Source organism: Apium graveolens, chromosome 6 (assembly GCF_009905375.1).
Source record: "Apium graveolens cultivar Ventura chromosome 6, ASM990537v1, whole genome shotgun sequence".
NCBI classification, from domain to species: Eukaryota; Viridiplantae; Streptophyta; class Magnoliopsida; order Apiales; family Apiaceae; genus Apium; species Apium graveolens.
The window spans coordinates 5336799-5353637 of NC_133652.1; the positions used below are offsets into that span (position 1 = coordinate 5336799).

At 32.3% G+C, this 16839-nt stretch overlaps 2 protein-coding genes across 4 annotated transcripts; both read right to left on the reverse strand.

Moving 5' to 3' along the window:
* Positions 1–2120: 2120 nt before the first annotated feature.
* LOC141664468 (uncharacterized) lies at positions 2121–3893 on the reverse strand. Its single transcript, XM_074470421.1, has 3 exons — positions 3890–3893; positions 3736–3833; positions 2121–2531 (listed from the first exon to the last, which is right to left on the reverse strand). Exons 1-3 carry the CDS (start codon positions 3891–3893, stop codon positions 2121–2123), a joined length of 513 nt encoding a protein of 170 aa, XP_074326522.1.
* A 2635-nt stretch (positions 3894–6528) lies between these two features.
* Positions 6529–15828, reverse strand: LOC141666631 (uncharacterized). Of its 3 annotated transcripts, XM_074472742.1 has the most exons (14): positions 15486–15814; positions 12927–12985; positions 12598–12700; positions 12024–12133; positions 11755–11823; positions 10598–11200; positions 9582–10120; positions 9407–9471; positions 9188–9267; positions 8940–9044; positions 8648–8787; positions 8449–8577; positions 7035–7187; positions 6529–6932 (listed from the first exon to the last, which is right to left on the reverse strand). In XM_074472742.1, exons 1-14 carry the CDS (start codon positions 15679–15681, stop codon positions 6797–6799), a joined length of 2487 nt encoding a protein of 828 aa, XP_074328843.1. In that variant the 5' UTR covers positions 15682–15814; the 3' UTR covers positions 6529–6796. The 3 variants fall into 3 exon arrangements, with proteins under 3 accessions (XP_074328843.1, XP_074328845.1, XP_074328844.1); XM_074472744.1 differs by lacking the exon at positions 15486–15814 and having other exon boundaries at positions 12092–12133; positions 12927–12962; XM_074472743.1 differs by lacking the exon at positions 6529–6932 and having other exon boundaries at positions 7054–7187; positions 8449–8551; positions 15486–15828.
* Positions 15829–16839: the final 1011 nt, after the last annotated feature.

Genomic DNA, 16839 nt, shown 5'->3' on the forward strand with positions numbered 1-16839 from the left:
TAATAAACCGCGCGGTGCGGTGTAGGTTGTGGTTTTAAATTTTTGAAATGTGGTTCAAACCGCACTGCACCACATTATTTAATATATATATATATATAATATACTTATATTTCATGATTTCTTCACAAACAATGAGACATAGGGTAAAAACCAACTATTTAATAGTGAACTCATTTAATTGTCGAGCCAAACTTCTATGTTAAACTTTACATTGTGTAATTTCTAATTTATATTATTGAAAAATATTGGTGACTTTGTTATATTATTCATAAATTTAATTAAATTTAAGTTTTGTATTTATTTTAAATTTTCGAACTTGTAAAGTATAAACCGCAGTGAACCGTACCACATCGCATTTTCGTGGTGTGGTTTATGCGGTTTTTGAGGATACGCGGTGTGGGTACGGTTTGAAAATTTGACCAAACCGTATGTGCGGTTTGGTTTGCGGTTTGAGAAAAAAACCGCACCGCCTGCACAGCACTCACCCCTAGTTCTGCGTATTGGATAGGGATTAAAATGTCAGTCTTCATGCAAGTAGTGGTTTGTTTTGACATCGAAAACGAGATGATTCTTTGATTTGAGAGATTTTGATACTGCCACAATATGCTTTGGATGGCTCTCAGGATCATATCTCTAGTTTCAATCTTGTTCAACGTTTTGGTGAAGTACTACTGTTTGTAGTTTTCATGGACAACAACACAAACACATTTATTCATGACATTTTAGTACTAGAAAAAGACGGTGACATGATCGATGTTTGGACAAAGAAGATTGTTATCTGCAACAAAAGCACGTAAAAAACTGTTTGGTAAAATTTAAAAGCTGTTTTTCAGAATAATGTTTTTGCCCTAAATATTGCTGTTACAGAAAACAAGTCCCCCATACTTTTTGAAAAAACTAATTTCAGTTGTTGCGGGAAGAAAACATCAAACATTACCAAAAATATTATTATTTTTAAATTTTTGCATCAAAACATTTACTTATCAAAAAAATTACTAAACAGTCATCTAATTTTTACAACATCACTTTTTTCGGTAGCACTTTTTCCAGCGGTACGACAATTTGCGTTAGTAAAGTTGGTGACAATTTTGGCCTGTAGGTTTCAGAAATAATGGTGAAATAGTACTCATAAATTATAACTATGACGATGAAAGGAGATTTTTGTCCTACGATCATGAGAAGGAAGAGGCTAACGAAATGGTCGATGAACCGGATAATCCTGGACATGTATGGTATTATGCAGACTTTGAAGATCCGTATCATCCGAGATATGATTATGGATATTGTGGACCGTTTGCATATCATGCATCTGACACGCAGCCTACAAATCTCGGGGTGAGCGAGAATCAGGGACGACGACAAGAGATAAGCCCATAACCACTTGATCTATCTCATCGCGCTCTAATCGGACCTTTCTTAAGAGTATCTATAGAATCGGAAGTAACAACTCGTTTGTGTAAATTAGCTAGAGCGGAAAAATTGAGCATAATGGAAGAATCTTAGCTAGTTCAAGAATCAAGACTCGTAAAACTAACAGTAGCAAATTTTAAGTTATAATTTTTTCCAAGGCTAGGAAAAAAAAATTCTTCACAGAGCTTACGTACATACGTGGTGAAGCTTCGTCGTCATCGTCGTCGTCATCATCATCATCATCATCAGAGTCTGAGTCTGAAAAAGACCATAAATTACGACTGGGGATCCTCTTGAACTTAACCAAGCAAAACCAGACTCTCCTCGAAAGAATTCACATAGAGAGGCTGCAAAATCTCGCTAGGTGGTTCACGAATACCATCTAAATAAGGATCAGACCACAAACTGCGTGCATCATCAACCATTTCTGTCGCCTCTTCCTTCTCAAGATCATATGAACAAATTCTACATTTTCCAAGTTTATATGCCAGCACCAGTTCACCGCTATACCTAAAACCTACAGGCCAACAACTTCCCCCAATTTTATCGAATTCAAGAGTGAGCTTCCTCGTCCAGACCTCTTCCTTTTCACCTTGGTTTTCAAGTACCAACATGTCAAGACTCTCTGCAGTTCTGAACACAATCACATACGGTACTAATTTGCCCGAATGCTCAACAAGATCAACATTGTACAGAACTTCCATAGAATATTATGGCGGTAACATAATCTCTCGAATTGTCTCGTTCTTGGTATCATAACAAACAATTCTTCCTCCTTGCACTACTGGGAACTTTATTCCTACCCAATAAGCAACACCATTTACAACTACTGAATTATGTAACTCATAATTCGAAAACGTAATGAACTTATCTTTGCTAACCGTCCTCCAAGAATTAGTACTTAGACTATAAATCCCGACATGAAATTCTGATTTAACTTCTCCATTCCGGTTATAATTAAATTTCTCGAGTTTTATTACTCTGTAATCATTAATATCAGGGAAATAACCGAAAGCTATACCCATCGTAAAAGGTCCGCTAACCGGATCATCACAAGGTATTGCAGTATCAGGAACATGAAGAGTTTTCGATATTCGAATACTAGGGTTCCATAGATATACCTGGCACATTTATGGAAAATTAGAGGCTAAAACAGCATAACATATCAGGCCACGACATGTCCCGTAAATATCTGTTAATAAATTCGAACTCTCCGCCATATTTTCAGGATCAGGTAATTTTTACTGAGAATAATACTCCGTACATTGTTTATCATTAACTCGTAAAGAAACACGACTATGAAAACGATCTTGAATAAGAAGATATTTTGTTTTACTATATTTTTGATGACGAGAATAGAGATTTATGAAGTACGGGGATTTTATGAGATGATACCATGATTTTTGAACGCACCGGAACCGAAGAAGAGACTTGACGGGTAGTCTTTTAAGAATTTTCGGGAGAAGATCTTGAACAAGAGCATCAGCCATTGCTCTCAAGTAACTTGTCTATCACTATCAATGAGTTAAACGAGTCGAGGCGAGCCTAACGATCAGCTCAGTTCGTTAATAGCCCTAGGCCCCTACCTAGATAACAGTCTATTTATAGCAGGGTATTAGCCCGCGTGACAGTTCCTAAAATTTCTTAGCTAATTTTTGTACTTTCTTTTAGCTTCCTACAAAAATGCAGCCAACTACATAAATCTAATAAATTGATTTGAATAGCTGTTCATAAATGGACAAATTGACAACATTTAACCCGTGTGCTTTTAATACGCTAGTTAGAGCATCTCCAATCATGAGAAACCCTTAATTAAACGTCTAAATATAATTCCTTAAATAAAAAAATTAGAGATTTTGTAAAATTATTAGCACTCGAATAGGTTGTAACACTTGGCAAAAGTTTTAGCTAATCCAATATTATTGACTATCCATATATTGTCAGATTAAAGTACTATATTATATTTATAACAACTTGAAATTAATATAACATGCTATTTTTAAAAAATATTCCATCATTATAGCCAACTCCATCAAAACACGTAATTTGTTCAACAAATTTTAGATAATCGATACTTTATACTCCCGCCGTCCCACTTATTTTGTCACCAATCAGATTTCCCACTTTTATTCAATCAAATCAAACAAACCAATAGCTACCAAAATATTGTATTATTTTTAAAAAACATTAACATAATTAACAATTAAATTACCATATCAATAGAAAGTAAATACCAGTTTTGGGAGAGGCAAAATAGGAAATGTGACCACAATGAATGGGACAGAGGGAGTACTATTTTAGCCGATCACTTTACCCGGCAAGCACCATGTTAGGAAAACATTCATTAGGAATCAAAATACCATATTCAATACAAAGAAAGACACCATAATAAAGTGCATTACTAGTTTCATCTCCACGGCATGCTGTTTCAGAAATAAGTAATAACGACTTCCAGATCATTAGAAATGGTCTCATTTACCCATCCACGACGACTTTTATTGTTAGTGTAGGTGCCCTAGAGGCAATACATTATTCTTTTAAATCTTTATGTCAGTTGATCATTCAATAAATGTATTTATTATGACCTTAATTACTATGATATTTTGTTAGCATAATAAATTTTCTTAGAATCATGATACACATTGTATAGTTTAAGTACATGACTTGAACTTGAAATTATATAATATATCATATTCTTAAAGGTCCCTAGTCGAGTATTATTATATGGGACAATAATAATACATAGATAGACTAGTATGTTGTTTGACAAGATAACAACATCTCATTGGTTATAAGTATGGGGATACTAAAGTCAATACATAGGTACATGTGAGAGTACATGGTACTGGACAGACCCACAGTGAGATTCTTCATGTTTAATAAAGTCATAAGAAAGACTCACAGTGATAATGGTGTAACGATTCTTTGACTTGAAATCATTATATTTCTATACGAGGATTAATATATTTTGACTACATGAAAAGTTACTTTTGATCGGGTGATGATAAAAGTGGACATCGGATATATCATGAGTCGTATGAGAAATATGAATGATAGATAAATGATTTAACCCTTCTATAATTAGGAGAGATATTATTGGCCTCTTGATTGAGTGAGATTATAAAAGCATGATCATGCTCAAATAATGATTTGTCTTGATAATCTACTCATGGATCAAGTAAACCCGGATTAAATGTTGAAAAGGATGACTAAATGCATGCCTCGAGTTTAATCTATAATATGTATAGTTAAAGGGATTATATTACACGAAAAACATTAATCACGAAAGGTTTTATCTAATCACGATTTAATTATTGTTTAATTGGGTAACAATGATGTATTACTAGATACCGCTCATTGTTTATAATTTTATTAGAGAATAAAATTATTGTCAATTAAATAATAGCATATATGGTCGCACAAATAGAGCACTTAATGGAATAGTTAATTTAAATTAATTGATGATTATTAGAATTTTATTATAATTAAGTAAGACTTAATTGAGATAATATAAATTCGAATTAAAAGGAATGTTTTTTGCCCATAATAATTAAGTATGACTTAGTTATTAATTAAATAATAGAAATTCGTTTTTATTATTTAATCCAATACCTACTAGGGTTGGGTTTTGCTGTTATGGGCCTTTTTAATCAGCCATTATAAATACATAATGATAGGTTAAAGAGGCTTGTACGTTTTTGGAGAAAAACCCTAGCAGTAAAGAGAAGCAGAGGCAATTCGGATCGTTAAGAAAGAATAGGGATGGCAATCGGGTCGGATCGGGTCGGGTATTGCAGAATCCATATCCAAACCCGAAAATATTATTAATACCCGAACCCGACCCGAACCCGAAAAATACCCGAAAATGAATACCCGAACTCGATCCATCGAATTCGGGTATACCCGAAACCCGAAGTTTTTTGAATTGGATATTTATACCCGAACCCGAAATCTGAAAATCTGTATAATTATTAATATTGCAAGTGTTTGGAATCGAACACGCGACTTGTAGAGAAAGAGTTTTAATATTCAACCACTCCACCAGATCATTAATTGTGTTATTATATGTTTTATACGTAATATTTAAAAAATCAACTACATTGATACCCAGTTTTTAGATTTATTACTAAAACATATTTTGTTAACCTTTAAAACCTTATCACCCATTTAAATGATTGAATAATTACATTTCATTAAACTTTATAATTAGTTAATTTTTAACATAAATATAAAAATATATGTTCTAAAAATTATATAATAATATGTATAAGGTAAATTATAGAATATATATATATATATATTATATAATATTATAATGTGTAATATATAAAATTCTAATATTTTTATTATATATATATATAATAATTCGGGTTTTTTCGGATTTCGGGTTCGGATCGGGTTCGGATAGCGTTTCGGATTTTGGATCGGGTTTCGGATCGGTATACCTAATATCCAAATCCAAATCCAAAAAATTCCGGGTTTAAAAATGAAATCCATATCCAAATCCAAAAAATCGGGTTCGGTATATCCAAAATTTAGGGTTTCGGATCGGATATCCGTCAGATCGGATTATTTTGCCATCCCTAAGAAAGAGGCTAGTACATCCATTCCGTAGCCAAGTTCGTGAGACGTTCTTGGAGGTGCTCGTGTGGATACCATAGAGGTGTTTATCCGAAAAGTAGACACAATGCGTGATAGCTAAGATCTCCGTTGAGTTTATGAAAGTTAAGTTCTTAAAGGTAAGATTCGTTATCTCCTGCCCATAATTATACATGTATCCTGTTTTTGGGTTTCGAAATTTTTGTTTTATTTACGTTTATCCGCTGCGTTTTATGTCTCGGAACCCATCAATAACAGTTGATGATCCTACATTGTGTTTCTAGCATAATTTGGTTTTCAACTTCTTACAAAGAATATTGTTGTAGTATCTGCAAAACAAGGAAATAATAATCGATAAAGTAATAACCTCGCTCAAAATAATATTTTTCTACGGTCGCAACATTGTGGACACATCGTATTTTTACTCCCGGTAAAGTAATTAACTCGCTAAAGTAATATTTTTTATTAGTTCCGACCCTATTACTTTAAAAGGTTTAACTGTACTTACTAGTGATTGAAGACATTCAAATATTACACGGGGCTGCATATTAATCCAATGTAAATCCGGGGAGCTTTAAAAGATTCCCCTCATCATTTACAAAGACTATTGGTGTATGATTAAGTCCACTGGCTCATAAACTTCAGCTGCATCTAGAGGTGAAGAAGTGATCTTGTGTAGTTTCTTCAGATCCGCGCATAGCGTGTTACAATCTCCAGGGTATAACTAGACATATTCTTTTTAACTAAAAATTTACACATCTGGTTATCTAATCTGTCCCTCTTTCTACTATTCCCTCGAGAATGAATTTTGCCGAGTTAGCTCATAGTTTGGAACAACAGGTCTTCGAGTTTCAACTGCCACCAGTTTTGCTTTTGAACAAAGGAAGAGAAAGGAGCAAGTGTATATGGAAATATGCCACATGCTGCAAATCAGTATAGAAATTAAGTATGAAATATGCCACATGCTGCAAATCGGTGTAGAAATTAATATCGTCTATATTTAGAGAGAGCTCATGGTACTCTACCTGTGCCAAATCCAGTAGTTTGCACTGGTTTCCAGTTGCCAACTTATGGCAGCCATTGATAAGGCTGTGAACCCTGCTAGTATAAATCCCCAACGAAAGCGCTTTATAATTTTCTTTATTACATCACAAGTCCACTCCTTGACATTCTGCCATCTATTATGAACACAAATGTTTAGTATAACCATTATCAGAGAACCACAGTTTTTCTATATATTTGAATATCATCCACGTAGAACCCACAGACATACGCAACGGTATGCCTCTTTACATTTTATAGAGTACTAGTAGATAACCCATGCGAAGCACGGGCCGAGATCAAAATATCAATATTAAATAATGATTATAATATCGTAATTATAATATGATTTCAATCTATATTTTGTTAAAAAACAACGTAGGATTCTACATGAAAGAAAAATATAGGGTGAAACCAAAATACTGCGTAACGTACTAATATGAAACCAAGTTCCCTATTAAGAAATAATTTAGAGTTCTAAGAAAATAGAATTGTAATCATATTAGGGTTTGAACAATTTTATTATTTTAAACCAAAATACAGTTTTTATAATATTCATACCATTTTAGAAATTCCACCAACAAATTAAAAAATTCCAATTTAAACACATGACCTATTTACTTGGTCGTGGTTTATATTTCTCGGAACCTATTTGGTTGAGCCAATTTATGAACTTATTTATTTTAAAATATAATTAAAAATAGGATTCAAACCTATAAAAATAATAAAAAATTCATGCCTTATAAAAATTTAAAAAATGAGAAAATAATACATATAGAATTATAACTCATATAGAAATAAAAAATGATAAAAATAATACACTTAGAGTTATAACATGAATCATAAAAGGTGAAACCAAAAAGGGTGGAAATAAAAAATAATTGAAACCAAAGTACCACTTAAAAATAGGTTTGGTTTATTAATAAAGAAAACCAGGTAAAAATAATACATATAGAATTATAAGTCATATAGGAATCAAAAAGAATAAAAATAATACACTTGGTGTTATAACATGAATCATAAAAACCGAAAACAAAAGGTGATAAAACCAAAAAATAAGTGAAAACAAAGTATCACTTAAAAAGTTTAATGAAAAATGGGTAAAAATAATATACATATAGAATTATAAGTCATGTAGGATTCAAAAAGGATAAAAATAATACACTTGGATTTATAACATGAATCATGAAAAGTGAAACCAAAAGTTGGTGGTAACAAAAAATAAGTGAAACCAATGTACCACTTGAAAAGTGGTTTCGCTTATTAATAAAGGTTATTAATTTTAATCAGCGACCAAAACAGAATTTAGAGGGGCGCTGTTTGTACATGCTGATCAAACAATTAAATATACATTTTCATGCAGAATGACAAAACATGAAGATGAGATATGGCACTCACCTATGAGAAATATTTGGAGAGAACAGAGGGGAAAAGGAAAGCGTCCTATAATTGGTAGCTAACTCCATCATCCACCCCACAAGTAAACCTGCGGCCCCAATTGCTATTACAAGAACAATATTAGACGACCTGTAAATGTTAAGAATGGTTAAAACCAATCATTAACCTTGGGAAATCAGTCATAAAAATAAATAAATACCTAGTGGCTCCAGTTTCAGCCATTAGAGCAGTGAGAATTGCAACCACTGTTTGAATTGTTCTCTTTGATGCTTCATCAATAGTAGCCAAGTAAACGAAAGTACTCACCACAGCCATGAACGAAAGCCAGAAATCCATAAACTGACAGAATGCTCCAACCATTCGAGCAGTTAGAACTCACAATAATATATCACTCTACAACAGCCGCCTCAAAGAAAAAAGGAAACAGGAGCTGCCAGGATATTCACTGATGTAAATAACCAAGTTCATATTACAAAGCTGAAACTCCATACCTGCAAGACATGAAAAGATAGAGGGCACCAGGTGCCAACATCACATGCATGATACAGTCCACTTGAAATTCCACTAGATGTGTAGAGAACCCATTCTGCGAATGCCTACACATTAATTAAGATCCTTATCAAAGTGTTAAAGGTCAAGTTTTGCAGCAAAAGTTCAACAAGAAAAAAGAACACCTTGATGTGACACTATTATTCAGAACAAAAAATACTACTAATCTGAATGAACTACTTAATTTTACCCTCTGACGAAGAGCCCAGTAAGCAGGTAGCACAGCTGCAGCATTGGATGCAATAAGAGAAATTGATTGCCATATATGTCCTACAACAGTTTACAAAAATGTCATTAGAAAGAGTTATTAAGTTGAATAAGCTAATTAGTTCAAAATAGTTAATATGAAGAAAGTTTTAAGATAATTTAAACAAAAAACAGGTAATCACTTTTCATGATCACGACATACCTCGATGTGATACAATTTCAACACTACAATCGAAACCTCCGTGGTCATTATCACAATGACAGTAGCTGAAAAGAATCACAGGAAATAAAGTGAAACCAGGAGAAATAAGATTAAATGCATATAACTCCCCCGACTTTTAGCAAACAGAGCACATAAATAAGTACACTGGGAACACCTGTATAGTGTCAACCCATTTGCATCCATCACAGTTTGACATGACCCATGAGAGGAACATCTTCTCGGGCATCTTTCGATAGAAATAGACATAGTAGTTTGGCTTTTGTTAGCACTACCAAAAAGCACCGGATTCCTTAATGCAATACTCCAAGTTCCTCCTCTTACATATAAAATGTAAAAACTAACAGTAACCTCAGTAGATTCATAGACCTTGAAGAACATGGAACTGCTGCTGCTACTTGTTGAATTAATATAGTAGTAATCCCAGTTATCAAGAGATGACAATCCTCCGTATCTAGCATATATTTGATACTCAATTCTCACATCTGATGAAAGTCTAAGATGCATATTCCCCCCAGCAGCAGCAGAAGGTATGTCCAAAAGAAAATAAGTCCAATCATCATCTAAACTTCCTCCATAAGATGTGTTGGTCAACAGAGGTTCCAAAAGAAAATTAGCAGTAGCTGACAAGACCTTGTTACTGACTGGTAAATAATACGACTCAAAAGGTCCAAATGGATTTTTCCTGAGAACTGTCTGCAGAGAACCATTTGCAGCTTGTCAATAAATTACTCCTGCCATAAATTTTACAAAATCAAAAGAAGAGTATGTGATATATACTGATTAAAACTTAGGGAATAGTAGCCTTGAGCAGAAAAGTATTTCATTTAAGCATGAAACCACGAAGGAAGAATGCAATTAGTTAGTTTGTAATTATTTTTATTTAACCGAAAATATCTCTAGGTAAATCTTCATAAATTTTTACAAGTTATACTATCTAGGGGTAAATGTTAAAGAAATAAACATCTCCTACACTTTAAAACAATTTAAACATATGAGATAATATGACTACTTAATCTAAATATAGTAGTTCAATATTGTGCAGGGTGCAGGAGCAAAGATATCAACATGTATGGATAGACCTTTTTTTGAGTCGATCATATTCAGTTGCTATTTTGTAACTTTAACATCTAATGATATTATGTAAAACTTTCAAAGGGAAGAGTAACCCACCTGAAGCGCATAAGTTTCTGATGAACAGCTTGATCCAGCCTTACCGAAAGGACATTGAAGCACTTGCCAGTCCAAAGAGTAGCAAACTTTAATACTTGTGGCCTGAGGTCCCCCGAGTGCCTTTGAAATATTAACAGGTTGAATTGCAATATACCACCGACCAACTTTTGGTGTTTGTATAACCAGAGAAGCATTGTTGATATTACCAGAATAGTCATGCAAAGTTTCCACTGGCATTGCTCCATGCCGTGCATAACACATTAGAACTATACTGCTGCTGTTTGTTGTGGCATTAGAAAATTGAGTTTGATTTAATTTGATATTATTTACAGAAATTATTATCTTCTCAGAAGTTCCCATAATGTCCAAGTAGTAGACTTTTAGCTCACTTTCACGGGTACAAGATTTCTCATCATCATTCTTGCATGAAGTCATACTTTCTGCTGTTTGGTTGTTACCATCTGTGTGATTTGTTAGATTGTAGGAGTTAACACATGAAAGCTGATCAATGGTTTGGTTGCAGTTCTTGCCCCACATCATGGGTATCACACACCCTTCTACGGTTACATTCCCATTAAACGAGTATGACGGACCTCGATTTATCTGCAATAGGTCCAGCTATATTTAGGAACTCAAAGAAAGACATGTTGATGAAACAATCTTGAATTTCTGAAATCAGGATGCTGAATTAAATTATTTTAGCGAGAAAGAACACATATAAGCTAATATGCTTGCTTCCCAGTAACAGCCTCGGTTAACTTAAAAATTGCTAAACAGGAACCGCTGGAATCAAAATTGAAAAGATTTCTTTTTTACTGTAAGAACCCCTAGTATCACTAGGAAACAAGTCCCCCCAACTCCAAATGGTTTCTAGGAATACATAATTTCTATTATTTAAAAAATATTCACCTTCTACACTAAATGGTTTCTGGGAATACACATTTTCTCTGATTTAACTAAGAAACTTAGAAACGTACTTCTCACATTTACCAGCAATATTACACATTTATGGAAATAAAACTGAAGAATTAATTGGATGGCTTCCCCTCAATGAAATGCTGTAAACAACTACAATATGTCTTTTCTATGCACTAGACATACATAAATACAATGAGCAATATTGACTATTTTCTGTTCATAAGTAAAGGAGAGAATACCATTTTAGACTGCGTTCTCGTTACTCCAATCCCGTTAAAGAATCCAACATACCATGTTCCTGCAGATATCTGTTTAGCAATTTAATTGTCATTTATCAATTACCTGTTTAGCAGTTCGATTTGACATGGATAAGTAAGTACAAGACAACTATAGTAAATCATATGCTTAAAATTTCAAATCACCATAGGTGCGCATAATAGGTGAGTTATACTTATTGCATAAAAGCTGGTGACATATAGAATTACATCAACAATGGTCTGTGACAGACCTGCTCGTTGCTAAATCTCATTGTTATATGTTTCTGCATAGGATAACACACTTCAGAAATTTGAGTACCTTGCACTCCTCCAAAAGACCCATTAATGATGGGACTTAAAGCTGCATTTGGAAAGAAGAAGAGAAAGTTGAGATTTCATCCAGATTTGCTGGTGCTAATTTTTCCTTTAGAACAGTTATCAATTTGGATAAAAGACAAAATTAATGTGTTAGTAATCTTTAAATCTATTATAAAACTAGTTAACTAAGAATAGGTGAGAGTTGATAGCTAATTTGACCTTAAAAGTTAAAACAGTTCTAGAAGATAAACTTAAACTCAAAAGCATATCATAAACATTCTTAAATGGATCACAGCAGAATACTGATCGTATGAGTTTTGATCCTGTTACATGCTTCCTATCTTTTGGAAAATGATTCAATACCACAGCAAAAATAGCTGCCTATTTAAGTTATACATGACTAATTTTGAGTTATATGTGAACTCATATATTCACAGATCAGGACGAAGAAAATGATTATGGGAGGCATGGAGACGAGTAATTAAACCTTTATCTTATAGAATTTACCTGGTAAAGAAGTGTTGTGAATATCAGGTAGAGGGGGACTTCCTTGTCGCAAACATAACATTGGCTGATTGCTTTTAGGCCCATTTGTGAAGCTTTTGGGATCCTAAAACAGAACAAAGAAAGATTAAGTGTATTTGAAAGTCAACCAGAAACTAGAAGCTCAAGACTCTGACCCATTAGTAAAAGCTCAAGACTGTGACGTATAATTGGAAAGCGCAAAGAAAATTGCCAGAAGCCCAACCACAGCAAGAAAAGAAAAGTCGGTAAACGAAATTATATTTTTCCAGCCTCAGTTGAGAGAACAATTTACAGAAGCAACAAATACTTACAAGGTCTACATCAGAGTCTAAATCTACAGACATTAAAGAGAACCATGGCGGCAATTCAACTGCAAAAACAACACATTCGAAACAAGTTAGGCCTTATTATATATTGGTCAACTCTAGGGTTCAAATAAAAGGTCAGAAAAAGTGATTCAATAACAAATGTCATTGACTGCTTGAACTTAAATTCACATACATGTACCTGGGAGTTACTTTGGCACTTAAGAAGTTGATTTTAATACTGACACAAATTTCGAACATGACATATGTATCATATTATTATATCATACACATTGAGAAGCTTACATTACTGGGTATGCAATTTCCAGTATGAAACTCAGCCTCAAAACACACAGTTCACGATGTGTAGATTATGATAGACAAGTAATAAACAATTTGATTCATTTTAAGATATTCAATAACCCAAGACATACACAGAGCAGCTAGTTAATCTAAACACCTCCCCAACTGAGCACAAAGTCAACAGGTGTCTAAGCTGATTTCAAAAACCTTTAACACTCTAAACTAATCAATTATATATCATTTTCAGTCAAAAAAAAATTATATATCATTTTAGATATATGTATATATGCTCAAATAAGCTCATAATCATCGAAGTACCAAATAATACACTATAAATCCATTGATTAAGCTTACAAATTCTAAACAAATAAAAGATTTTGAAAATGATCCATCAAAGCTATACTTCATAAACCTCGAAAATCATCAGTTGATCGATTCAATTACTCTAGAACATAAAAAAGCACAAAAATTAAAATAACTCCACTCCTAGCACAATCTATTAATTAATAAATTATCAGGCACTTGGACCAAATGCCTCTTCCTTTTTCAACCTCTTTTTACAAAGAAAAGACAGATTTTCAATAAGGCTACAATGTTAGGAATAAATCAAAACCTCTATCACTCTAATTTAACCAATGAAAACATATAGATACAGATACATACACATACTAATAACACATTCTAAGAAAGAAAATCATACACTTAAACACCCTGATCAAACGAACAAATTCAAATTCATCACAACTTTCAAACAAAGATTAAATTTTTTACACAACCCATCATGATCAAACTCTCATAAACCTCAAAAAACATCAAACAATCAAAATCACCAACTTTAAACATAAAAATGCACAAGAGTCAGTAAGGGTACCTCTAATATAACACATTCTAAGGAAGAACATCATACACTAAAAACCGACTGATCAAACAAACAAATTCAACAGAAGTCTTAAACAAAGATTAATTTTTTAACACAGCCCATCATAACTAAAATCTCATAAACCTCAAAAAAATCAAATAATCAAATTAACCAACCTTAACCAATGAAAATATCATATCAGGCACATATACATACAAATACTTACACATACTAGTAACACATTCTAAACAAGAAAATCATACACTTAAAACTTTAAAATTCTTGAAAAGTATCAAACAAAGATCAAACTTTTAACACAACCCATCAAAGCCAAACTCTCATAAACCTCAAAAACCATCAAACAATCAAATTCACCAACTTTAAACAAAAAAATGCACAAGAATCAAAAGGAGTACCTCAACACATTCTAAGCAAGAAAATCATACACTTCAAACTTTCAAATTCACGACAAGTTTCAAACAAAGATCATATTTTTAACACTACCCATCAAAACCAAACTCTCATAAACCTCAAAAACCATGAAAAAATCAAATTCACCAACTTTAAAACACAAAAAAGCCCAAGAATCAAAAGGGTACCTCTAATATAACGCCAATCATAAGGCTTAAGCACAGTTTTAGCATAAGTGAAGCTAGAACAAATTCAAATTCATCACAACTTTCAAACAAAGATTAAATTTTTAACACAACCCATCATGATCAAACTCTCATAAACCTCAAAAAACATCAAACAATCAAAATCACCAACTTTAAACATAAAAATGCACAAGAGTCAGTAAGGGTACCTCTAATATAACACATTCTAAGGAAGAACATCATACACTAAAAACCGACTGATCAAACAAACAAATTCAAATTAAATTCAGCAGAAGTCTTAAACAAAGATTAAATTTTTAACACAGCCCATCATAACTAAAATCTCATAAACCTCAAAAAAATCAAATAATCAAATTAACCAACCTTAACCAATGAAAATATCATATCAGGCACATATAGATACAAATACATACACATACTAGTAACACATTCTAAACAAGAAAATCATACACTTCAACCTTTCAAATTCATGAAAAGTTTCAAACAAAGATCAAACTTTTAACACAACCCATCAAAACCAAACTCTCATAAACCTCAAAAACCATCAAACAATCAAATTCACCAACTTTAAACAAAAAAATGCACAAGAATCAAAAGGAGTACCTCAACACATTCTAAGCAAGAAAATCATACACTTCAAACTTTCAAATTCATGACAAGTTTCAAACAAAGATCAAATTTTTAACACAACCCATCAAAACCAAACTCTCATAAACCTCAAAAACCATAAAAAAATCAAATTCACCAACTTTAAAACACAAAAAAGCCCAAGAATCAAAAGGGTACCTCTAATATAACGCCAATCATAAGGCTTAAGCACAGTTTTAGCATAAGTGAAGCTAGAAATTAAATAAGAATTATTCTGAGAAACCCCATCATCTTGAATTGAATAACCTACAAAAAACAAAAGAATAATATATACATACAATAAAAAAGTAGTATGTTTCATTACAAAACTACATAGAATCGAAGTATCTGCCATGTCTGAAATTCTATGATTCTTGGAACTAATTGCGAAGACACAAAGTGGTTTGGGATCAGTCAAACAAAGTACATTATTTTATTCTTTTTATAAAAATATGTAATTAATTAAAATTTGACTGTTGTCTGTTGTTGAAATATAAATTATTTTTGTATAGAAATTTGGTCGTTTTGTTTTTCTTGTGGGTTTAGTTCTATATATAATCAGGATTGGTAGGTTAGACCAAGGAGGGCAACACGTCAATACAGTTCGGGTCCGACGAAATTAATACTGTACCGAATTATTTTTATAAAGTTAAATCAGAACCGATTCGCCGAATTTTGGTTCGGTTCGGGTTTAAATCAAACTCCGAAAATTATAACCAAAATAATTATATAAGTATTAAAAAAAAGTAATTAACAAGTATTTTGTCCAAAAATTATTTATAAAATATCAAATAGAGAGAAATGATAGAGATCCCAATATATATATACAAGTATTGCAAACATATTAAAATACACATGATTAAATTGATAAATTACATCGATGATTTATGATTAAGAAAATGGAAAAAGAAATTAATATATTTAAAAAGATGATAAATTTCTAATTTAAAAAAATAATGCTAAAAATAATATTAAGATAAATACTCAATTGTTTATGAGTCATTCTTGATTATTTTAGTCGGTTATTAGTTATATATCTCATTTTATACATACTATAATACAAGTTAGCAGATTTTCTTTATTAAATATATAACCAACTGCTTATCCATTTGAACTATTTTATATTTGTTTACTCAATTAAAATAAGTTATCTTGTGATCATTTCTCAATTATATAAATGTATAATGTAAATATATAATGACATTATACTAAGTATAATATATCTAGGATTGAGCAAAACCGAACCGAAACCGAAAAACCGAATCGAACCGTGCTAATTCGGTTCGGTCCGGTCCTAATTTTTCAGAAAATTCGGTCTATTCGGTCCGGAACGAATAGATCGATATAAAATTCGGTTCGGTCCGGTTCTTGTAAAAAATATTTCGGTCCGGACCGAATAGACCGAATAGTCCAAATCATAAATATCATAATTTTATATTATATCTTTTACATATATCTTAAAAATTTTAATCATAAATTTTAATTTATAATTGTATTTAAACACTTTTAGAAC

Bases quoted from the DNA above. Each gene is read 5' to 3' on its own strand.
- LOC141666631 (XM_074472742.1), bottom strand. From the start codon at position 15,681: ATGGCAGATACTTCGATTCTATGTAGTTTTGTAATGAAACATACTACT. The intron at 12,701-12,926 runs GTAAGTATTTGT...GTTCTGTTTTAG, and splicing joins TAGACTCTGATGTAGACCTT to GATCCCAAAAGCTTCACAAA. The intron at 8,788-8,939 runs GTATGGAGTTTC...GCATTCTGTCAG, and splicing joins TATCTTTTCATGTCTTGCAG to TTTATGGATTTCTGGCTTTC.
- LOC141664468 (XM_074470421.1), bottom strand. The intron at 2,532-3,735 runs GTGCTTGCCGGG...TAAATGTGCCAG, and splicing joins ATGAATGTTTTCCTAACATG to GTATATCTATGGAACCCTAG.